The sequence below is a fragment of the Lagenorhynchus albirostris genome, chromosome 19 (genome assembly GCF_949774975.1).
Source record: "Lagenorhynchus albirostris chromosome 19, mLagAlb1.1, whole genome shotgun sequence".
Lineage (NCBI taxonomy): Eukaryota > Metazoa > Chordata > Mammalia > Artiodactyla > Delphinidae > Lagenorhynchus > Lagenorhynchus albirostris.
The window spans coordinates 55,816,242-55,840,570 of NC_083113.1; the positions used below are offsets into that span (position 1 = coordinate 55,816,242).

Below are 24,329 nucleotides of genomic sequence, written 5' to 3' on the forward strand. Positions count from 1 at the left end.
AATTGGACGCATGCAGCCACAAGCCAAGGAGAACCAAGGATGGCCAGCAACCAGCAGAAGCCGGAAGAGGCAGGAGGGACCGTCCCCTAGAGCCTGCAGAGGGAGGGTGCCAGCCCCGCCCACACCTTGATCTCAGACTTCTAGCCTCCAGACTGCGAGAGGATGCACTGCTGTTGCCAGAAGCCCCCAGTCTGTGGTCACTTGCAAGACAGGCCCAGGACACTAAGAAACTCCTCACCACTGCACCAGAAACCCTGGGAACCAGCAGAAGCCCAAATGAGCAGCCTGGGAAGGCAGAACGTATCCGTTTCTCCAGCATCTTTATGATGAGATAACATCGGTCTCACGGCTGGATGCAGGCAGCCGGACCAGGGCAGCCGTGGAGACCCCATCCCGCTCGGCCGCGGGCCGCCCCTCAGAGCAGCTCCATGACAGCCGCCACCGTGCTCTGCCCGAAGATGAAGGTGCCGACGAGCACGGAGACCACCCCCCAGGCCTCCAGGAAGCACCTGCCAAGTCAACAAACGCGCGTCAACACGCGCTCTTCTTCCGGAGATTTGCACAGACGAGCCAAACACATGTAGAAAACTTACGATGTGAAGCCTACTAGAGTCACCAATTTGGAAAAAATTCAGGTTACCCTCCTTTACCTGTAGGGATGGGTTTCTGAGACAACAGGAAATAAAGTACCCATGCAATTGAAAAAACAAAAACAACTCTCACCCGATCTGTTGTTTCATAACCTCGTTCCTTCCCAATATTTTATCAAAGACAAAGAAATAGCGGGAGGGAGACACTAGTTTCAAACTCCCTTCTCTTCCGCTTCTTTTCTTTAGGGGGTTGACGCCCCCGAAAGTGAGGAAGGAGAAGAAAGCCCTAGGTCACACAGATGGGAACAGCGGCGGGGGGGCCACGGAGGAGGGGACAGAGGTGGCTGGAACTGGTGGTCACGAGACCACATCCACAGGCTTCATAACGTAACCAGGAGAGACGGTGCAGACAGTGAGGCAAAAGCCACGATAATAAGATTCCCACGAAATGATAGGGATATTTCTGGCCCGTTAACAAAGGCCACAAGGATCCGTTGTCATGGAAAGACCATCTCCAGTTACGCAGCGTGGCAGAGCGGCAGCTCGGTGCCGTGAACACCCGCCCGCCTGAACGCGGGGAGAGAAGTAAACGTGATGGGGCTGCTGGCTCCTCGGGGCAGCTTTGATGGATCAGGAAGCCCTAAAGCAGCGCTAGGATTAAAAATATCTTTAAAGCCCATCAGTAACAGCTGCTGTGAACTTGGGCTGAGGCACCACACAGAAGTGGCAAGACTTGAAAGGGCGCTACAGGGAAAGAACCATGTAGGAGGCCCCCAGGCAACCGGGGCTGCTGCTAAGCCCAAGGCAGCTTTAGAGGTGCCCAGAAAAATGCTTCTCAACCCAGAAGGGAGCCCAGACAGGCCTGCCGCTGTGGGAAGACCAAGCTCGGGCTCCATGTGGCTGGACGAAGGGGAAAGAGAGGCTGCAAGTGGGCCCCAAGTTCACGGCTGCTGTGACATAAGAGAATCTGTACTGGGCTGAATGGTGGTCCCCCAAATTCACATCCACCTGGAACCTGTGAACACGACCTCATGTGGAAATAGGGTCTTTGCGGATGTGATGAAGTTAACGATCTGGAGATGAGATCACCATGGACTGGGGGTGGGCCCTAAGCCCAATGACAGGTGTCCTCAGAGGAGAGAAGCAGAGGGAGACTTGAGACACAGACACAAGGGAGAGGCTGTGTGAGGACACAGGCAGGGATGGGAGTGATGCGGCCACAAGCCAAGGACCACCTGGAGCCACCGGAAGCAGGAAATAGCACAGAACGGAATCCCCCCGAGAGCTTGCAGAGGGCGTGGGGCCTGCTGACACCATGACTTTGGACTTCTGGCCTCCAGAACTGGGAGAAAATACATTTCTGTTGATGTAAGCCACAAGCAGCCCTAGAAAGCTACTAGTGTCCTCTCTAGCCGTCTTGGCCTCAGTTTTCACATCTGTGAAATGGGACCAAGATCTGCACAGACTCACGGGTCCCTGGCACCGGCTGAGCTCTGGCCCATCACCCGTGCACACACTCTCTTTCTCAGTGGGGTCCAACTGGGCCCCTCGGTGGCAGAGTACATGGTCCAAGTCACACCACAGGCCGACCCAGTGGAGGGTACTCCGCTGAAAAAAGGGATGGTCCAAACTGTCTTGTCTAACCAGCAACGTGGAGCAGGGAGGGGGTAAGCGTTGGGCCCTGCGTCCAGTTGGCCAGAGTTGAGCCCCAGCTCTGCCCTGCTCGCCACCTGCCTGTGGGTTGGTTTCTGCCTCCTCGTCTTTGGGATGGAAATATCCCAGCATCGCAGGGAGAGGAAGGGGTAAAGGGGCTGAGCGTGGGGCCCAGCACTGAGGCCCCGTCCAACCAGGACCTGCTGTCCTGTTAACAGAACGTGTTGCCCTGGTGCATGGGGGAGCCCACGGCCTCCGGAACTCAGGGACCTGTGGGGCAACAGGACCAGCCTGCCGGGGTCTGAGTGCAGGATGGGGAAACACGCACGACTTGGGCCTCAAGACGCCGGGAGGACCCCAAATCACATGAAGCTGCAAGCAGAGGCCACAGCGCTCGGAGCGCAAGGGCGGCCGCGCATGGGCTGAACAGGGCGCGGTGTGCTGGCCTGGGATGTGTGGACAAGGCCCCCCTCCCGGCCTGGCCTGCGGTACCCTCACACGCAGGACCCGGCGGGCGAGCAGCCTTCGCACGCCCCTCCTGCTGAACCCCGCACACGCTAGAGGCGACACCCTCACGTGCACACACTTACTTAACTCGGGGTCCGACGGGCTCCACACTGATGGCACAAATGAGGCACAGACCTGCGGAGGAGACACGGGGTCACACCAGCTCTTCGTTATCGAACCCAAAGCAGCCCCGAGCTCGCAAGGGCTCAGCCGACACCCAGCAGTCCCCGGGGACCCGGGAGGCCGCCAGGGCCTTCGCCCGAAGTGGCCCCGCAGGCTCACCCTGCCCCGGAGAGTGGGCGCCGAATGGTGGCTAGTGGTGTCACTGTGGGGTCCCCGCTCGACGCCCCCTAACACCTTGGCCTCTCTGGCGACAACGACGGCGCACACTCACGTCTCTGCTGAGATGCAGTGGGTCAGGGCCAGACTCGGGGCCTCACCCCGGGACGCCTTTCACAACTACCAGCTGCCTTGGTTATTTTTTTCTTTCTGTCATTTTTTTTTTTCTTTTTTAATCGTGCTGCTGAGATTTGAAGCCAGACAGCTCTGCCTAAAGAGCCTGTGGCTCTCCCCGCCGCCAAGCCTATCCTGGCCCGTCCTTTCCAGCACGGGAAACAGCTAGAGCTACAAGGCCCCACTCAGGACATGGACACCCACCCGTACTGTGTGTTCAAGACACAGCATCACTGGTCCATCCGCCCTAGACGGTGGTTGGCCGGCGGGGGCAGGAAGCCAAGGGAGGTGGTGAGGCACTCGGACCCCATCACTCATGTCTGAGAGCGCTTCCCAGGGCCAGGGGCCGCAGGATCTGGGGTTTCTGCCCCTGCGGTGCTTCCCCTTCTCCGGGAGCCCCTAGCCTTGGCCAGCCTGGGTCTGCCAGGCCGGGCTAACCCTCAGGCCAATTTGGCTGGAATTTCACATCATCACTCACTAACACTGGGAAGGTTTCCTAGGAATCCATCCATCATGGAAACTGTGTTTGCCTCCCAGACTGGGGGACAAGGAGGAAGATGTTTGTGGGGCACCTTTCAACCACAGGAGTTTCATATCATTGAAAATATTAAATGAAACCTACAGTGAGTGGCAGCAGCGGGAGGGTAGACAAGGCTGTGAGGCTGACTCAGCCCCGCTACATGCTAGCTATTCCGCCCAGGAGGCCTCAGGGCCTCCGGCTGCCCATCTGTAGGCTGGGTTGATAACAGCACTCCCATTGAGATGTTAAATGAGGGAAGGTGTGCGAAGCCCCGGCCCCCCGCGCCTGGCGCAGTAAACAGGGCTGGGAGCCATCCCTCCTCCGCGGACTCCCACCCCCCACACACATGGCCCTCACCCGGGAAGATGAAGATGAAGAAGGAGCTGACGCCACCGATGACGCCGATGATCTCGCGGAGGTCGGGCAGGAACAGGGCCATGGCGAGCGTCACGGTGACCCACAGGACGGTCAGCGACATCCGGACCCACGGCCCCGAGGGCTCGGCCAGGGGCTGGGGCCCACACGCCCAGCAGCAGCCCCTCCTCCAGAAATCCTGCATCACTGACCTGGAGGCCACGCACCATGGGCTCCCACGGGCTCCCGGGGGCGGTAGCCCTGCACTCGCCCACCACTGGGTGCCCCAGAGTGCCCCCCACCACTGCCCTGCACACCGGCAGGGCTCACTCCCTGGGAACCCCCGCCGCACATGGGTAGCCGACAGGGCGGGGCCTCATTGGGCCGCCAAGCTCCGGGGGCCAGGCTCCAGTCCTGACACCAGCTGGGCGACGCTGGCCAAACCACCTGACTCCCCTGCCCGTCTCCTCCTCTAGGAAACAGAGGTGAAGACAGTCCCCACGCCACGTGGGCTGGCGTGGCGCCTGGCACGTGCTAAGTTTCGACGGGTGCTGTGCTCTGCACTGAACCATGTCCCACGAGCTGGCCTCACCTCCCCAGGAAGAGCACGATGGGGTAGACAGTCACGATGGACACAGTGAAGAGGACCCGGGCAACGATGATGACCCCATCGTTGCCTGGGTAGGACATCAGGATGTCAGCAGAAACGTCTGTCCCAAAGGTCAGGAAGCCGTACACGCCTGTGAAGGGTAAAGGGGGGAACACAGGAGAGCTGATTAGAAAAATGCTGTCCCCCCACCTCAACTCCGACACGCACACAGCACCCAGATCTACCGCTGCTAAGGTTTCCCCTAGGAGCTGACAGAAAGTTCTAGAATCTCCCAAGGCTTTCCTGTCCTCAGTCTACAGGGTCCTGGTCCTTCTGACTCAAACTCCTGCTGGGCAAAACTGTCCCTTGTCCTTCTTCCAAACAGCTCACGGCACCCGTACAAGGCACCCACTCGTGGGCGTGGACTGACTGGAAGCAGTCTGAACAATGCTTTCCGTGCCCTGTCCACCCCACCCTTAGAGCACCTAGAGAAAGAAGCTGTCAGTGCGCCCATTTTCCTGATGGGGAAAATCAAGACCCAAGGTGTCAACAAGTGTCTGGAATAACACAGCTCATTACAGCAGAAGTCAGGTCCCTACCCCACAACCCAGCACTGCCTCTCGGCCTCTGTGTCACCTGCCCGGTCCTGAGACATCCACCGCGGACCAAGAGCTGTGGTTTGCTTTGGTTTTTCTCCAGTCTGCTGGCCCTGGACCATCTGAAGGAGACTCTCAATCACCGGGTCCAACTCAGGGGCCACAGAATGAGAGAGACCTCCCCTGCTAGACAGAAGTCACCCAGCAAGTGTCCAAGTCCCCTGACACATCTGTGGGAGCCCAAGAGCTCCCTGAATCAGAGACTCTGATAGGCTGATGAAAGAAAGGGCTGCTGGGCTGGAGGAAAGCGGCCAGTAGTCAGCCTGAGCCCAGGCCCCGGGCTGTGCACCGCATGTGCCGTGGGACCTCAGGTGGCGCACAGCCCCTCTCTGAGCCACACTTCTGTCACCTTTGAAGACCCTCCTGTACCAGTGTGTGGATGGTGAAGCCCACTGCATCCAAGAGGGTGTCCTGTAAACCACTGCCTGGATATCATGCTCCGACAGCCATCACTGACGCCATCCCACGAGACAGGCAGGCAGGGGCGTGGGGCGTGAAGAGCAGGGGCTCAGGAGACAGACGGGCCAGGGTCTGCATCTCAGCTTTGCCACGTCTAGTTGGGAGACCCTGGACAAGCCATGGCAACCCTCTGAGCCTCAGTGGCCTCCGCTATGAATTGTGGACTCTCCTGGGGGTGTTAGGGACAAAAGCAGCACAGGCAGTCAAACCGCTTAGCACTGCACCCAGGACACGGTAGGGTCTCTATACACACTTGTGATTATCCCAGTTTCTCCCACTGCTCCGCACCCAGGTCCCGGGCACCCCGCGCGGGCCTTACCTGTCAGCGAGTAGACAAGGCAGCAGGCCAGCAAGGACAGCACGGAGACGAGGGCCCAGTGCCCGAGGCTCTGGTGGCGCATGCTGCAGTAGATGGACACGGCAGCTTCATGACACTGCAAGGGAGCAGCAGGGTCAACAGGAGTGGAGCCAGCTGGGCGCTAGAATCACCTGGCGTCATCTAAAAAGTCTCAGTGTCTTGGGACTTCCCCGGTGTCCAGTGGTAAAGAATCCGCCTTCCAATGCAGGGGACATGGGTTCAATCCCTGGTCAGGGAACTAAGATCCCACATGCTGCAGGGCAACTAAGCCCGTGCACCACAACAAAAATCCCAAGCGTCACAACTAAGACCCGACACAGCCAAAAATAAATAAATATTTTTTAAAATACAAAAAAAAAAGTCTCAGTGTCCCCAAACGTGGGTAACAACCCAAATGCCCACCAAGAGCAGAAGGTAGAAGTGCTCAGATATTCATGTGTAGAATATTACACAGCACTGAAAAGGGGTGAACACAACTGCACACCACAACAGAGAGCCCTGCAGCTGTAACGCGGAGCAAAAGACGCCAGAGAAGAAGAACGTTTCCATGTACGTGAAGTTCAAGTTACAAGCCAAGCAAGCCAGGACGGGGTTCTCAACCGCAGCACTGCTGATGCTTGGAGACTGTCCTGTGCACGGTGGGATGCGGACCACATCCCCTGGCCTCGACCCACTAGATGCCAGGAGCCTCCCCCACAGTTGCGACAATCAAAAATGTCTGCAGACATCGCCAAATGTCCCCTGGGGGCAAAATCACCCTCAGTCGAGAGTTACCGTTTGTGGTGACACAGGGCAGAATAGTGGGGTGGGGTGGTGCTATTGAGGGAACATTCCAGGGGTGCTGACGATGTTCTATATCCGCATCGGGGTGATGGTTTCGTGGGAGTACACATACTTAGGATTTATATACTTCCTACATACTGTATCACATGGTCAATTTTTTTTTTTTTTTTTTTTTTTGCTGTACGCGGGCCTCTCACTGCTGTGGCCTCTCCCGTTGCGGAGCACAGGCTCCGGACGCGCTGGCTCAGCGGCCATGGCTCACGGGCCCAGCCGCTCCGCGGCATGTGGGATCCTCCCGGACCGGGGCACGAACCCGTGTCCCCTGCATCGGCAGGCGGACTCTCAACCACTGCGCCACTAGGGAAGCCCACATGGTCAAGTTTTTAAAAATATAAAATACATGTAGCCAATGCCAGCAGTCCACCTGTGATGTGGACCTTATTTATCTGGAGCAGGTCCTGGGCAGCGGTGTTTTATCAGCAGCCCAGGAGGCCCTGATGAGCAGCCAGGGGTGAGACGTGCTGCTGTATCTGGATGTGCCCTATGGGTTCTGGGATTTTCCCAGGCTCCCGGGGCAGGGTTCCCACCACCACATCCATTTACTCACTTGTGATCAAAGCCAACAGGATGACCGTCCATGCCTGCCCACTCCCCAGGCTCGAGAGCCCTGCTCCCCTCGCCCACCGAGCTCAGCCCACCACGGTCCCTCTTCGCTGCCTCAGGGCCTTTGCCCGTGCTGTGTGCTCTGCCTGCGATGTCTCCTGGTCCAGCCAGCTTCTACTCATCCTTTAGGAAAGCCCTCCTCCCCAGCTGGCCGAGTTCTGCTCTCACGGCCCCCAGGTGAACACATCTGGGTTTGCTGGTTCAGCGTCTGTCAGGTATATGGTGTCAGACACACCTGCCTCCCGCATTCTCAGCACAGAGCCTGGCCCGTGGGCTAAGGGCACTCCGGTGGTTACTCAATCATCCATCCCTTTGCCCCACTCGCAGTCACGAGGCCTCCCTGCACCCAACCCCAGCTCTCCACACTCAGGTCCTTATATCAGTGCCCCTTGTTGCGAGTGTGGGGTACCCATCAACCAGCCTCACACAGTCCCCACCCTCATGGAGTGCCCACTGTGAGGGGCTGGGGCACACCAGCCTCAGGCCTCCCGATTCCAGCCACAGAGGCGGCGTCCAGCCTGCGGCAAGCACGCGCGCACACACACACACACGCACACGGGCCCTCAACCAACAAGCAGTGGAACTCAGGATCAACGTTCCCACCTCCTATACTCCGGAACCCAGACATGGGGGAAAGGATGCTTGGTGGTTGCAGGATGGGGCCCTGCCCTTCTTCCTGTTTCTCCTATGACTCCTGGGTTGTGTTTCTCTTGGTCTTATGCCGGGAAATAAAGCTTCTGAGGGCAGGGCTGCCCTGCTGGGACAGCATCTAGGACGCTGACTGGCCAATAGCAAGCTCACTATTCACTAAGTGATGGGATGCAGGGCAGAGGAGCACGTGGTGGGTAAGAAGTGGAAACGGTCCGAACAGCCACCAGCTGAAGAAAGGAAAAACAAGCTATGGACTCTCCAAACAGTGGAATATCATTCAGCCATGAAAAGGGACGCGGTCCTGACGCATGTACCACACGGACGATCCACAGAAACACCATGGTGAGTGGGACTTCCCTGGTGGCACAGTGGTTAAGAATCTGCCTGCCAATGCAGGGGACATGGGTTTGAGCCCTGGTCCGGGAAGATCCCACATGCCGCGGAGCAACTAAGACCGTGCGCAACTACTGAGCCTGCACTCTAGAGTCCGCAAGCCACAACTACTGAGCCTGCATGCCACAACTACTGAAGCCCGCGCGCCTAGAGCCCGTGCTCCGCAACAAGAAAAGCCACCGCAATGAGAAGCCCGCACACCGCAACGAAGAGAAGCCCCCACTCGCCGCAACTAGAGAAAGCCCGCGTGCAGCAACAAAGACCCAACGCGGCCAGAAATATAAATTAAAAACAAAACAAAACACCACGTCAAGTGAAAGAAGCCAGCTACAAAGAACCATATACTGTATGATTCCACTTACATGAAGTGCCCAGCACAGGCACATCCAGAGAGACAGAAAAATCTCTGGTTGCCAGGGGCCGGGAGGGAAGCAAGAGGGGGATGGGGAGTGACTGGTAATAAGTACAAGTTTCTTTTGAAGGTGATGAAAATGTTGTAAAATTGATGGTGGCGATGGTTGCACAACTCTGTGAACATACTAAAAACCACTGAACTGTACACGTTAGAGGGGTGAGTTGTATGCCACGTAAGTTGTATCTCAAAGCCGTTTAAAAACACCAAGGGGAAAGAAGACACACAGAGGGCCAACAGGCACATGAAAAGATGCTCAACAACGCTAATTATTAGAGAGATGCAAATCAAAACTACAGCGAGGTACCACCTCACACCAGTCAGAATGGCCATCATCAAGAAGTCTACAAATAACAAATGCTGGAGAGGGTGTGGAGAAAAGGGAACCCTCCTACACTGCTGGTGGGAATGTAAATTGGTACAGGCACTATGGAGAACAGTATGGAGGTTCCTTTAAAAACTAAGAACAGAACTACCATATGATCCTACAATCCCACTCCTGGGCATATATCTGGAGAAAACCATAATTCGAAAAGATTCACGCACCCCAATGTTCATTACAGCACTATTTACAATAGCCAAGACATGGAAGCACCCTAAATGTCCACTGACAGATGAACGGATAAAGAAGATGTGGTACATATATACAATGGAATATTACTCAGCCATAAAAAAGAATGAAATAATGCCATTTGCAGCAACATGGATGGACCTAGAGATTATCATACTAAATAAAGTAAGCCAAAGAAAGACAAATATCATGACATCATTTACATGAGGCATCTAAAAAAAAAAAGATACAAATGAACTTACTTCCAAAACAGAAAAAGACTCACAAACATAGAAAACTAACTTATGGTCACCAAAGGGGAAAGGGGGATGGGGGGAGGGATAAATTAGGAGTTTGGAATTAACATATACACACTACGACGGATAAAACAGAATACCAACAAGGACCTCCTGTATAACACAGGGAACTACACTCAATATTTTGTAATAACCTCTAAAGGAAAAAAAATCTGAAAAAGACTATGCATATATATTCAGCTACATATGCCTGAATTGCTGTGCTGTACACCTGAAACTAACACGGCGTTGTAAATCAGTCACACGTCAATTAAAAAAACACAAACAAGGGAGAAGTACCGCGTGTGGCCAGGGTGTCTGGGAGCAGAGCCTGCACCCACAACCCGTGCTCCCCCAAGCCCCTCCTTCCGACTCTGCGCAGGCTGGACGGGGTGCCCCGCTAAGTGTGTGGGGAGCGGTGTGTTTGAACCCGACCTCCCGATGACGCCAGGTGACCGCCCACGCCTTCCCTCGCTCAGCAGCCCCTCCAGCCCAGCGCCACTCCTCACCCGGCTCCCTTCCACCTTCATCTGCGCCTAGTTCCCCCACCCCCAGATCCCTAACTCCCCAAGCTGGATCCTGGCAACCCTATCCCCGGCCTCGGCAACTAGTCCTCTGCCCCACCCCCGCCCTGCAATCCACATCCTTTCCCAACTCCCCCATCTCCGCATCCCGTGTCCCTGGAAACGGCAGCCCAGGCCTTGGTTGCTAGGAGAATGGGATGAGGGAGCCCCCCTCACTCAAAGGTGAGGGGGCACCTCCTCACAAGCATCTGGAAAGCACCCCGCACCCCTGCCCGGCGGGAGCCTGCTACACCATATGGTGCTCGGGGACGCGAGAGAGGACTGGCTAGACGACATCCAAACGGTTGACAGCAAAATCGTCGCCTTCCATCTTTCAAAATATTGGGTGTGCAGGAAGAAACGTGAGAAATTCTGTAAGCGGCTTGCTAAGCCCCAGAAACGCTACAGCGACTCATTTATAAAAAAGAGCAACGGAAATGTTTCAGGACTTTTCTTTTCCCCAAAAAGTGGTTCTCAAAGAAAACATAAGCTGACAAACACAAAGTGGAGCTGGTTGGTGAGCACAGCAAGAAGCCGCTCAGGCTACGAAGCTCAGACACTGTCAACCCCGAGACACTTTCCCTCGAGAACTGGATTTCACTGGGGGCGGTTTTGTTGTTGTCGTGGTGGGGAGGTGGTTGTTTCTAGGAGAGAGGCAAATCTTTCCTAAAATAAACAATGGAGCAAGGGAGTCAGCTGCCACCTGCTAGGAGACCGCGAGACTCCAGGAAAGCCCAGAAGGCGGAGAGCGAAGCCCAACGCCAGCCCCGCCCCTCCAGCCCCGCCCCGCCCCTTGCAGCTCTCCAGCCTGGGACCCCCGCCCCCTCTGGGGCTCTCCAGCTGAAGCGCCCTCCCCTTCTAGCTGGCCACCTCCCACACATTGCGCAAGACTCCTTCCAGGCATCTGCGCCTGGAAAAGGGCATCTCTGAATCTGCCCCACCCAGCGCTGCGGCGGAAGCCCCTCCACTGGATTCCACGCACGGAATTCCTTACTCCATGCCATTCTATCAAAGTCTATATATTCTGCCCAGTACCGCCAGCTCCCCACGCACCTTCCCGCCCTCCTAGCCGGCAAGCCTCCAGGCCCCCGCCGCAGAAGCCACCTGCACGAAGGCGTTCTACGTAAAAAGGCCGCTCCAGGTCCCCAGGCGTGGCGACTCGGCCGTGAGGACTTCGCAAAGGAGGGGACAGGTCCCGGGCCCACACACTGGACCCCAGACCCAACAAACAAAGGTGCTGCTGCTGGCTGTCGGCGGGGCCGGTTCCCAGCTCAGAGCCCAGATGCCGGCCACGTGCACCGTCTGCCAAAGACAGCCCATCTCACCCTGGAAAAAGTCCTCGAGCTTCTCCCGACAGGGAGGCCACGCTCTCCTGAGGGAGCAGGCGGTCCCCAGAGCCTGCAAATGCCACCCTCTGCAACACGGACGCCAAGGTTACCTGAAATCCGAAGCAGATGGTGGGAAAGACACTAAATACGGAGGCCCAGGAGGAAGGACTGTAAAGAGATGAAAACGGGTGTTTGTTACAAAAAGTTAAACTCAAAACAACCTTCAACTTGAAAATGAGTTTTCAACAACACCAGCGAGACGTAACTAAGCGTGACTGTAAGACAGGTTTTAAAAACCATGTCCACTGCCGGGTTTGGGGGGTTGGAAAAGGCTGCATGTTAAATGCTGCACTTTCTAAGTACATCTGTGCTGACATATGGTAACTTGACATTCTCCCTGCAGGCACAACTTGGGCAGGGCGTGGCTGGGAGGAACTCCCAGCCTCCCTTGGAGGCTGCCTGTGCCCAGTGAGCTTAGGGGCTGGGGTGGTTGGGGGCACAGGCAGCCTCCCTCCAACAAACCTCACAGGGCAAGGATGCTTTGACCTCTGTCCAAGCTGCCCAAGAGAACTGAGGTGTGCATGGGGCAGAATCTTCAGGTCAAGCCCTCTCAGTGGTCCCCACATGGTGGCCCTCCAGCTTCCTTTAATAAGCAGCTCTACGTACCAGCCTCCGGCACCTTTAGGGACACATACTGGAGGGAGCATATACAGCACCCGCTATAGAATCAGGGTTTCCTGGTTGTGGTAGAAGAGTGGGCCCCAAAGAGATCCATGTCCTGACCCTGGGAACCTTACACGACACAAGATGACCCTGGAGGATCTCGGCCCAATGTAGCCCAAGGATCCTTGCAGTCGGAGAACCTTCCCCAGCTATGGTCAGAGGGAGCTGTGACCAGAGAAGCAGGGTCAGAGAGAGAGAACCTTGCTGGCTTTGAAGATGGAGGAAGGGGCCCCGAGCCAAGGAATGTGGGCGCTTCTAGGAGTTGGAAACGGATTCCAATCTAGAGCTTCCAAAAGGAACACAGCCCTGCTGACATCTTGATTTTAGCCCAGTGAGACCTATTCTGGACTTCTGATATCAGAGCTGTAAGAGAATAAATTTGTGTAGTTTTAAGTCATCAAGTTTGGCAGGAACGTGTCACAGCAGCCACGGGGAAAGTCACACGGTGGTATCTCCCTTCCGTGCTGCGCTCCGGCCGCCTCTTAACTCTGGGTGCAGATCACGGAGCCTCCCCGCCAAGCCCTGCCTTCCTGGACTTTCCTCAACAGCACTGTCAGCCGATGGCCAGCTTCTTAGTGCCCACGCTCCCACAGCTCCATCTGCCTGCCCGCGTCCTCTGGGCCTCACGTGCTGTCCTCTCCTGTTCCCGTGGGTGAGACTGCCCGAGCTCCAGCCTTGGAGGCTGCATTTCCAGAGAGCAGGACCCTCCCCTCCGCAGACTCAAGGCCACAGATGAGCAGTGGATCTGGCCCTCTTCTGATCGGGTTTCCTCCACTGCTGGGTCATGCTGTCGGTGTGCCGTGGGCCACACGGGACGTGGCCTCTGTGCCCCGGCACTTTCCGCTTCTCCCCTCTTCAGAAGAGCTCTTTCCTGGCTTTTCCCTTCCCCCTCTCCTGAACCCAATCCACCTGGGCCTTCAACCCCGCCTCCTGCCCTGATGAAACTCAGCCACATCGAGCGGCCTCCGTGGCCAAATCAGGCGCCAGGGCTCAGCCCCATGTGACCCAGAAGCGGCAGCTGGTGGCGATCACCCCAACCTTCTTGAAATTCTGCTGACTTCTGAGACCCAGATTCTATTATCCTCTGTCCTGGGTTGTACAGTGTCCCCCTAGATTTATAGCCACTGGGAACCTCAGAATGAGATCTTATTTGGAAAAAGGGTCTTTGTAGATGTAATTGGTTAAATGAAGATGAGGTCATACTGAAGTAGGCTGGGAGTTAACCCAACAACTGGTGTCCTTATAGGAAGAGGAAACACACAGGGCAGAGGCCGTGTGACCATGGGGGCCGAGTCTGGAGCGAAGCATGTGCAGCCCAAGGAAGGCCAAAGAGCGCCAGCAACACCGACGCTGGGAGGGGCAGGAAGGACCCTCCCCCGGAGCCTCCAGAGGGAGCGCAGCCTTGCCCACACCTTGATTTTGGACTTTAGCTTCCAGAACCAGGGGAGAAGTTGCTGCTGCTTTCAGCCACCCGGTTTGTGCTCATGTGTTACTACGAGCAGCCCCAAGAAGCTAACACGTGCTGCTAACTTGCCATCCCTCTCGCTGATCCCCCAGGGCCTGGCGGAGGGCCACCAGCTCAGTTCTCACCTGGGCTCCTGGCCTTACTTCCACGCCATCTATGGGTTGATGTTCCTCTCTCCAGCCCAGGCCTCTCTGGACTCCAGGTGCACAGTCTGACCAGCTCCCTGACGTCTTTATTTAGTGTCTCACAGCCGTCTCCAACCTTACACATCCCCACCCGACCCCTCCCCGTCCCATCCAGCCCATGAAACGGCATCGCCAAAGCTCAGAGTCACCCGGACTCTCTTCTCTCTCTCTCTCACTCCACTTCCAACCTACCCTCCAGGAGGGTCCACACGATTTGCGGGACCCAGTGCAAAATGAAAGTGCCGGCCCCTGTTCAACAGTGGTTAAGCATTTCAGGATGGCGCCAGCAGGGCGTTAAACCAAGCGCAGGGCCCTTCTCAGCCCAGGACCCTGGGGGACGTCACAGGTCACAGGCTCATGGAGCTGGCCTGCCACCAGCCGATTCGATTTCAAGCCCCTGCTGTGATCAAAACCCTGCAGCGGCTTCCGTGCAAAACTGGAGTCCTCACCACAGCTCTGCATCCCTACAGGATATCCACCCCCTAGGCCCACTCCCACTCTTGGTCTCGCTCAGGGTCGTCAGGCCTCACTGGCCTCTGCCCCTGCACCTGCATCTTGCTGGCTGGTTCTGCAGCCCCTAAGCTGTGGGGAACACGTCTGCAACAGCCTAGGAGCCCCAGGCTGGTGGGGTGTCCAGTGCTTCCGTGTCCCTTAGCCTGTCCCCTGTCCTCACTAGTGATAGCACTGTCGTTCTGAAGAAGGAAAGGAGCTTTTTTTTGGCCGCACCATGTGGCACGTGGGATCTTAATTCCCCGACCAGGGCTTGAACCCGCGCTCCCTGCAGTGGAAGCACAGTCCTAACCACTGGACCGCCAGGGAAGTCCCAGGAAAGGAGGCTTTGCTGAATTCTATGGCATCAGAGACTTGAAGGATTTCACGGGACAAGCCAGGGCTCTGTGCAAACCATGGGCAGGGTCGGGGGGAGAAGCGACCCTCGGCCCTCACAGCAGCCCCGGGAAGCCATCGCCCAAGACTCACCTCGATGCCAGGTGGGGCTCACGAGCGAGGTCTTGGGGCCCGAGGTAGTACTGTGCCACGATGACCAGGGCCAGGTAGCAGGCGGCCAGGGTGCCTAGGATGCTAACACACGGACGGAGCGCAGCGTTAGGGGGCCTCTATGGTGAGGTAGGGGCTGGGGAGCCACACGGAGCGGGGTCTCAATGCCAGCTCTGCCCACACAGGCAAGGTGTCAGGCCAGTGTCTGGACTCCATTTCCTTATCTGCACAATGGGGACAGCGGGAAGAGCATTCCAGGCGAGCAGGGCAGGGCCATGCTCAGGCCCAGCGAGGTCAGACCTGCGAGCCTGTGATCGCTACGGGCGCCCCCGTCTCTCCACCAACAGCCGCTGGGATTCAGTATCTAAGTCGGGACACTGCCCGCTGGGCCACAGCACAGGGGGAAGGAGGACCCTGACTCAGCTGGTGAGGGCTGGGGGTGCCCGGGGGGCAAGGGGGTCCTGCCCACTCTTTCTCTGCTCCATTTCATTACACGACAGGGGAAGGCGGGTGGCACACTTGTGTGAAGACTTTTGCCAGGCTTAATTTTTGCAAAAGTACATGGAGAGCCTAAGACGGTAAAATGGGAAAAAGTGTGTGTGTGTGTGTGTGTGTGTGTGTGTGTGTGTGTGTGTGTGTGTCCATGCCAGCATATGTGCGTGTGTGTGCAGAAAAAGTCTACAATCATTAGGTAACAAAATGTCAGCTGCAGGTCCTGTCATTACGGGTAAATTTCTTTTTTGTTTATCTGTATTTTCTATCAGGCACATGTATGACTTGTGTAATTAAACATTTTTTCCCCTTCTGCAAACGGGAAGACCCGTGCTAGCAGCTCCCCTATCCCAGGCGGACAGAAATCACCCACCAAGCGCCCGCCGAGGTGGGGACCCAGCCCCAGCCATCGTCCTGCCAGGAAGGGGCTGCAGCCTGTACCTTGTGTATTTCTGGAAGCCGATCTCACGTGGGGCGGACAGGGGCAGGATGGCCAGCATGGAGAGCAGCGTCAGGGTGAAGCGCTGGTCGGTGTACCAGGGCTGCGGGGCGCCGGGCAGCAGCAGGTCGCACACTAGGGGGAGGGAGGGAAGGAGATGCAGCAAGCTCCGCGTGGCCTCCCCCAGCTGAAGAGCCGCGGCCACGGGCTTCCCAGCTCTGGGTCCTCGGGTGGGTTCGCCGTGGGCACTGAGTCATCCCCGTGAGTTTAAAGGGATGGGATGACAAGCATGATGGGGACCTTGTCACGTGCCACCAGGACGGAGGGAACACGCTGTAGGCATTCATTCAACAGACCTTCACCGAGTTCCTTCCGCCCGGCAGGCGCTGCTCTAAGTGCTGGAATCGGCAGCAAAGGACACAACGGTCTACCCTTGGGGCACCCAGGCCCTCCTGTTTGTGAAAATTTACTCAAGGGCTCAAAGGGTGTGTGCGGTGAAGTCGGCGCCTGGAATACATTTCCCCCAAACAGCAGCCCAGGGCAACCCCGTTAGCAGAGAGAGGAGAATTAGGGCGGGGCTGAGCTGGCCGCTTCTGCTCTGCACCAGATAGGCTGCGGGCCCTCGCGGGTATTTGGCAGGGGGCGGGGCTGGAGGGTCCTCGATGGCTGCGCTCACACAGGGTGCCTGGTGGGGATGCCTGGGCTCCGCGGGGGGGCCCCCCCTGCAGACCGTCCAGCAGGCTGGTCCATGACAGCTGGGGGGTCCCGAGCCCAAGACGGAAGGTGCCGTCCTATTAAAGGCCAGGCCTAGAACTGGCAGTGTCCCATCTGCCCTCCTCCACCAGGCCGAGCCGTCACGGAGCCCGCTCTGATTCGGGGGAGGGGACACAGACCCCATCAAACTCTCAAGAGAAGGAACACCTAAGAGTCTGGACCCGTTTTGATTCCACCACAGTAAGACAGAGAATTTGGAGTTATCAGATAGAAGAGGCTAGACAGATGGGGGAGAGGGGAGACAGCGAGATGGCTCGAGGCCGGAAGCACTCGGATAGAGGTGCCGAGAGCTGGTTCCCGGCCCACTCTGGGGGCTGGCACTGCTGTAACATAACCCTTCCTTCCCACCATGTGCTCCGTAAAGCACGCGATGAAAAGAGATCAACGGCCTGACCACAATGGCTTGCTTCTACTGGAGTGACGCAACGGGACAGCTCCACGTGGAGCTCAGGGGACAGAGACCTCCCCTGAGGGAGGCAAGGCAGGCTTTCCTGGCCAGAGAGGCCAAGGGAATGCGCGTACCCAAAGGTGCACAGAGATCCCACGTGGCCTGGGACGGGGGGCAAGCCCTTCTTAGCCATCTGGACTCCTGAAGCCAGGAAGGCACCCCCTCTGCCATCTGGGCTGCCCAGCTCCTTCCTGAGCCCTCACTTTCCAGGCCATACCTTGGTGTCCTCGGCACCATCGTTTACAGTCACTTGTACCCGATGAACGTAATGACTCCATCAAAAGCCCAACCTCCAATTAGCCTTCAGCCCAAGTAACTTGGACTTGCCTTCAGAAAGACATATCCCTAAACATCTAACCAGAAACACGCAGACGACGCTCTCCTCCCACCAGTCAATCCACCCAGAGCCGGGGTGGCATGCCTCCAATCAATACTCTCTCCAGGTGGTCCACTAACTGAGCCCAGAACCTTCTCAACACAGCAGCCGCTCAGAATCCTCCTAAACATGGCAGCACCTCCTCCTTCCGCAAATGGCAGCCCCTCAGAACCTTCGTAGCACAGTGCCCCTCGGATCCCAGGGACACGACAGCCCCTGAGATTGTTCTAAACATGGCCGCCCCTCAGAACCCTCCTCAGCATGGCAGCTGCTAAGATTCTTCCCAATATAGTGGCCCATATTTTCTCAACACTGAGGCCCTCAAAAGCCTTCTCACATGACACCCCCTCAGAATCCTTCTCAACAGGGAAGCCCTCAAAATCAGTTTCAACGTGGCAGTCCCTAAGATTCCTCTCAACACTGAGGGCCTCAGATCCCCAACACAGCAGCCCCCAAAATTATTCTCAACAGGACACCCCCTCAAAATCATTTTCAACATGGCAGCCCCTCAGAATCCTCTTGCACACGACAGCCACTAATTTCTTCTCAACACTGAGGCCCTCAGAAGCCTCCTCAACAGGAAGAATCCTTCTCACGTGGCAGCCCATTGAACCCTTCTCAAGACACAGCCCCTCACATTCCTTCCCAACATGGAAGGCCCTCAGAACCTTTCTGAACACTGCAGGCCCTCAGAATCCTTCTCGACACAGCAGCCCTTGAGAATCCTCCAAAGGACGGCAGCTCCTAGGGTTCCTCTCAACACGGAGGCCCTCAGGATCCTTCCCAACACGACAGCCCCTCACAATCATTCTAAACATGGCAGCAGCTCAGAATCTTCTCAACACAGCAGCCCCTCAGAATTGTCCTCAGCAGGATAGCCACTCAGAATCCCTACCAACACCACAGCCCCTCAGTATCCTTCCCAACAAGGCAGCCCCTCAGAATCCTTCCCAACACTGCAGCTGCTAAGATTCTTCCCACTGTGGGAGCCACTAGAATCTTTCTCACACGGCATCACCTCAGAATCCTTCGCAACACAGCAGCCCCTGAGAACCCTCCAAATCACGGCAGCCCCTAAGATTCTTCTCAGCACGGAGGCCCTCAAAATCCTTCCCAACACGGCAGCCCCTAAGATTCTTCTAAAGAAGGCAGCCCCTAGAATCCTTCTCTCATGGCAGCCCATCAGAATCCGTCCCAATACAACAGGCCCTCAGATCCTTCCCAAGAAGTCAGGCCCTCAGAATCCTTCTCAACACTGTAGCCGCTAAGATTCTTCCCAACAGGGCAGCCCCTAGTATCCTCCTCAAAAAAGTAGCTCCTAAGATTCTCCTCAACACGGCAGCCCCTAGAATCCTTCTCACAAAGCAGCCCATCAAAATCCTTCCCATCATGGCAGCCCCTCAGATCCTTGCCACTAAGTCAGGCCTTCAGAATCCTTCTCAACACGGCAGGACCTCAGAATTCATCTCAGCAGAGCAGCACCACCAGCTGACCAGAATTGAAATCCGACATGACCTCTACTTGCCACTGTCAGGCAGGGCATTTCAGTGCCAATTTAAAGTTGGTTCAGATCTACCAACTTTCATTTTTGTGGAGGATAAGAGTCCTTCCCACAACATGGGAGCCTTTAATTTCCATATCCCTGCATCAGGGACCTTTTTTCACGGTTCAAGAGACAGAACAAACAGCAAAATGATAGACCGAGATGCAACCATCAGTCATTATTACGTTCCAAGTAAAAGTCTAAATATGCCAATTAAAACCCGAGACTGTCAAGATGATAAGAAAGCAAGACCCGACCATATGCTGTCTACAAGAAGTGCATTTTAAAATTCCAAGGTTCAGAGTAAAAGAGTGGGAAAGAAAATTCTGTGCAAACACTAATCTTAAGGATGTGGGAGAGGCTATATTCACAGGTGTATTCACAAAGCATTACAGAGACAAAAAGTGAAATTTCATAATAAAAAGGCAATTCACTGTGTGTGCTTATTCATAAGAGAGCTTCAAAAACCATGAGCAAAAAATTCATAGAATTAAAGGGAAAAGTAGACAGATCTGCAATCATAATTGGAGACTTTAACACTCTCTGTCTCATAACCTGACAGAATAACTAGACTCCCCCACTGCCCCAAAAATCTGCAAGGCCATGGAAGATCTGATCAAAGCTCTGGATCACCCTGACCTAATGGAGAGTTCTAGAACACTGTACCAAAGAACCACAGAATACACACCCTTTAAGAGCTCACCAAGAGAGACCACATGCTGAGACCGAGAGTAAGTCTCACATGGCAAAATTATACAGATGTGTTCTCTGACCATGGTGCATTTAAGGCAGAAACCAAAAAGGTGACATCCACAGAAAGACAAGATGAAAAGGCAGAGGGCTACGTACCAGATGAAGGAACAAGATAAAACCCCAGAAAAACAACTAAATGAAGTGGAGATAGAAAACCTCCCAGAAAAAGAATTCAGAATAATGATAGTGAAGATGATCCAGGACCTCGGAAAAAGAATGGAGGCAAAGATCGAGAAGATGCAAGAAATGTTTAACAAAGATCTAGAAGAATTAAAGAACAAACAAACAGAGATGAACAATACAATAACTGAAAAGAAAACTACACTAGAAGGAATCAATAGCAGAATAACTGAGGCAGAAGAACGGATAAGTGACCTGCAAGACAGAATGGTGGAATTCACTGCTGCGGAACAGAATAAAGAAAAAAGAATGAAAAGAAATGAAGACAGCCTAAGAGACCTCTGGGACAACAGTCAATACAACAACATTCAACACAACAACATTCACATTATAGGGGTCCCAGAAGGAGAAGAGAGAGAGAAAGGACCTGAGAAGATATTTGAAGAGATTATAGTCGAAAACTTCCCTAACATGGGAAAGGAAATAGCCACCCAAGTCCAGGAAGTGCAGAGAGTCCCATACAGGATAAACCCAAAGAGAAACATGCCGAGACACATAGTAATCAAACTGGCAAAAATTAAAGACAAATTGCTGAAAGCAGCAAGGGAAGAACGACAAATAACATACAAGGGAACTCCCATAAGGTTAACAGCTGATTTCTCAGCAGAAACTCTACGAGCCAGAAGGGAGTGGCACGATATATTTAAAGTGATGAAAGGGAAGAACCTACAACCAAGATTACTCTACCCAGCAAGGATCTCATTCAGATTTGATGGTGACATCAAAAGCTTTACAGACAAGCAAAAGCTAAGAGAATTCAGCTCCACCAAACCAGCTCTACAACAAATGCTAAAGGAACTTCTCTAAGTGGGAAACACAAGAGCGGAAAAAGACCTACAAAAACAAACCCAAAACAATTAAGAAAATGGTCATAGGAACATACATATTGATAATTACCTTAAATGTGAAAGGATTAAATGCTCCAACCAAAAGACACATGCTTGCTGAATGGATACAAACACAAGACCCATATATATGCTGCCTACAAGAGACCCACTTAAGACCTAGGGACACATTCGGACTGAAAGTAAGGGGATGGAAAAAGATATTCCATGCAAATAGAAACCAAAAGAAAGCTGGAGTAGCAATACTCATATCAGATAAAATAGACTTTAAAATAAAGAATGTTACAGGAGACAAGGAAGGACACTACATAATGATCAAGGGATCAACCCAAGAAGAAGATATAACAATTATAAATATATAGGCACCCAACATACGAGCACCTCAATACATAAGGCAACTGCTAACAGCTATAAAAGAGGAAATCGACGGCAACACAGTAATAGTGGGAACTTTAACACCTCACTTACACCAATGGACAGATCATCCAAACAGAAAAATAAGGAAACACAAGCTTTAAATGACACAATAGACCAGATATATTTAATTGATATTTATAGGACATGCCATCCAAAAACAGCAGATTACTTTCTTCTCAAGTGCACATGGAACAGTCTCCAGGATACATCACATCTCGGGCCACAAATAAAGGCTCAGTAAATTTAAGAAAACTGAAATCATATCAAGCCTCTTTTCTGACCACAATGCTATGAGATTAGACATCAATCACAGGGAAAAAATGTAAAAAAACACAAACGCATGGAGGCTAAACAATACGTTACTAAATAAGAGATCACTGAAGAAATCAAAGAGGAAATCAAAAAAATACCTAGAGACAAATGATACTGAAAACACGACAATCCAAAACCTATGGGATGCAGCAAAAGCAGTTCTAAGAGGGAAGTTTATAGCTATACAAGCCAACCTCAAGAAACAAGAAAAATCTCACATAAACAATCTATCTTTACACCTAAAGGAACTAGAGCAAGAGGAACAAACAAAACCCAAAGTTATCAGAAGGAAAGAAATCAAAGATTAGAGCAGAAATAAATGAAAGAGAAACAAAGAAACCAAGCAAGGATCAATAAAACTAAAAGCTGGTTCTTTGAGAAGATAAACAAAATTGATAAACCATTAGCCAGACTCATCAAGAAAAAGAGAGGACTCAAATCAAGAAAATTAGAAATGAAAAAGAAGTTACAACAGACATCACAGAAATACAAAGCATTCTAAGAGACTACTACACGCAACTCTATTCCAATAAAATGGACAACATGGAAAAAATGGACAAACTCTTAGAAAGGTATAACCTTCCAAGACTAAAGCAGGAAGAAATAGAAAATATGAACAGACCAATCACAAGTCATGAAATTGAAACTGTGATTAAAAATCTTCCAACAAACAAAACTCCAGGACCAGATGGCTTCACAGGTGAATTCTATCAAACATTTAGAGAAGAGCTAACATCCATCCTTCTCAAACTCTCCCAAAAAATTGCACAGGAAGGAACACTCCCAAACTCATTCTATGAGGCCACTATCACCCGGATGCCAAAACCAGACAAAGATACTACAAAAGAAGAAAACTGCAGACCAGTATCACTGATGAATATAGATGCAAAAATCCTCAACAAAATACTAGCAAACAGAATCCAACAACACATTCAAAGGATCATACACCATGATCAAGTGGGATTTATCCCAGGGATGCAAAGATTCTTTAATATATGCAAATCAATCAATGTGATACACCATATTAACAAATTAAAGAACAAAAACCATATGATCATCTCAATAGATGCAGAAAAAGCTTTTGACAAAATTCAACACCCATTTATGATAAAAACTCTCCAGAAAGTGGGCATAGAGGGAACCTACCTCAACAAAATAAAGTCCATATATGACAAACTCACAGGAAACATCATTCTCGATGGTGGAAAACTGAAACCATTTCCTCTAAGATCAGGAACAAGACAAGGATGTCCACTCTCACCACTATTATTCAACATAGTTTTGGAAGTCCTAGCCACGGCAATCAGAGAAGAAATAAAAGGAATACAAATTGGAAAAGAAGAAGTAAAACTGTCACTCTTTGCAGATGACATGATCCTATACATAGAGAATACTAAAGATGCCACCAGAAAACTACTAGAGCTAATCAATGAATTTGGTAAAGTTGCAGATACAAAATTAATGCACAGAAATCTCTTGCATTCCTGTACACTAATGATGGAAAAGTCTGAAAGATAAATTAAGGAAACACTCCCATTTACCATTGCAACAAAAAGAATAAAATACCTAGGAATAAACCTACCTAGGGAGACCAAAGACCTACATGCAGAAAACTATAAGACACTGATGAAAGAAATTAAAGATGATACCAACAGATGGAGAGATATACCATTTTCTTGAATTGGAAGAATCAATACTGTGAAAATGACTATACTACCCAAAGCAATCTACAGAGTCAATGAAATCCCTATCAAATTACCAATGGCATTTTTTTTTTTTTTTTTTTTTTTTTTTTTTTTTACAGAACTAGAACAAAAAAATCTTAAAATTTGTATGGAGACACAAAAGACCCCGAATAGCCAAAGCAGTCTTCAGGGAAAAAAGCAGAGCTGGAGGAATCAGGCTCCCTGACTTCAGACTATACTACAAAGCTACTGTACTCAAGACAATATGGTACTAGCACAAAAACAGAAATATAGATCAGTGGAACAGGATAGAAAGCCCAAAGATAAACCCAAGCACCTATGGTCAACTAATTTATGACAAAGGAGGTAAGGATATACAATGGAGAAAAGACAGTCTCTTCAATAAGTGGTGCTGGGAAAACTGGACAGCTACATGTAAAAGAATGAAATTAGAATACTCCCTAACACCAAACACAAAACTAAACTCAAAAAGGATTCGAGACCTAAATGTAAGACCGGACACTGTAAAACTCTTAGAGGAAAACGTAGGAAGAACACTCTTTGACATAAATCACAGCAAGATCTTTTTTGATCCACCTCCTAGAGTAATGGAAATAAAAACAAAAATAAACAAATGAGACCTAATGAAACCTAAAAGCTTTTGCAAAGCAAAGGAAACTACAAACAAGATGAAAAAGACAACCCTCAGAATGGGAAAAAATATTTGCAACGAATCAACGGTCAAAGGATTAATCTCCAAAATACATAAACAGCTCATACAGCTCAATATTAAAAAAAACAAACAACCCAATCAAAAAATGGGCAGAAGGCCTAAACAGATTTTCTCCAAAGAGGACATACGGATGGCCAAAAAACATATGAAAAGCTGTTCAACATCGCTAATTATTAGAGAAATGT

General features: G+C 52.5%; 1 protein-coding gene across 1 annotated transcript in view; it reads right to left on the minus strand.

Annotated features, from left to right (window-relative positions):
• Positions 1-24,329, minus strand: part of SLC38A8 (solute carrier family 38 member 8) — a 36,853-nt gene that overhangs the window by 6,429 nt on the left and 6,095 nt on the right. Inside the window, exons 3-10 of the mRNA XM_060131691.1 lie at positions 16,081-16,213; positions 15,130-15,231; positions 11,889-11,946; positions 6,101-6,215; positions 4,670-4,817; positions 4,081-4,289; positions 2,834-2,885; positions 239-509 (exon numbers count right to left, since the gene is read on the minus strand). Of these exons, the coding sequence (XP_059987674.1) occupies positions 416-509; positions 2,834-2,885; positions 4,081-4,289; positions 4,670-4,817; positions 6,101-6,215; positions 11,889-11,946; positions 15,130-15,231; positions 16,081-16,213 (911 nt within the window). The 3' untranslated portion in view covers positions 239-415. The remainder of the gene's footprint in view (positions 1-238; positions 510-2,833; positions 2,886-4,080; positions 4,290-4,669; positions 4,818-6,100; positions 6,216-11,888; positions 11,947-15,129; positions 15,232-16,080; positions 16,214-24,329) is intronic.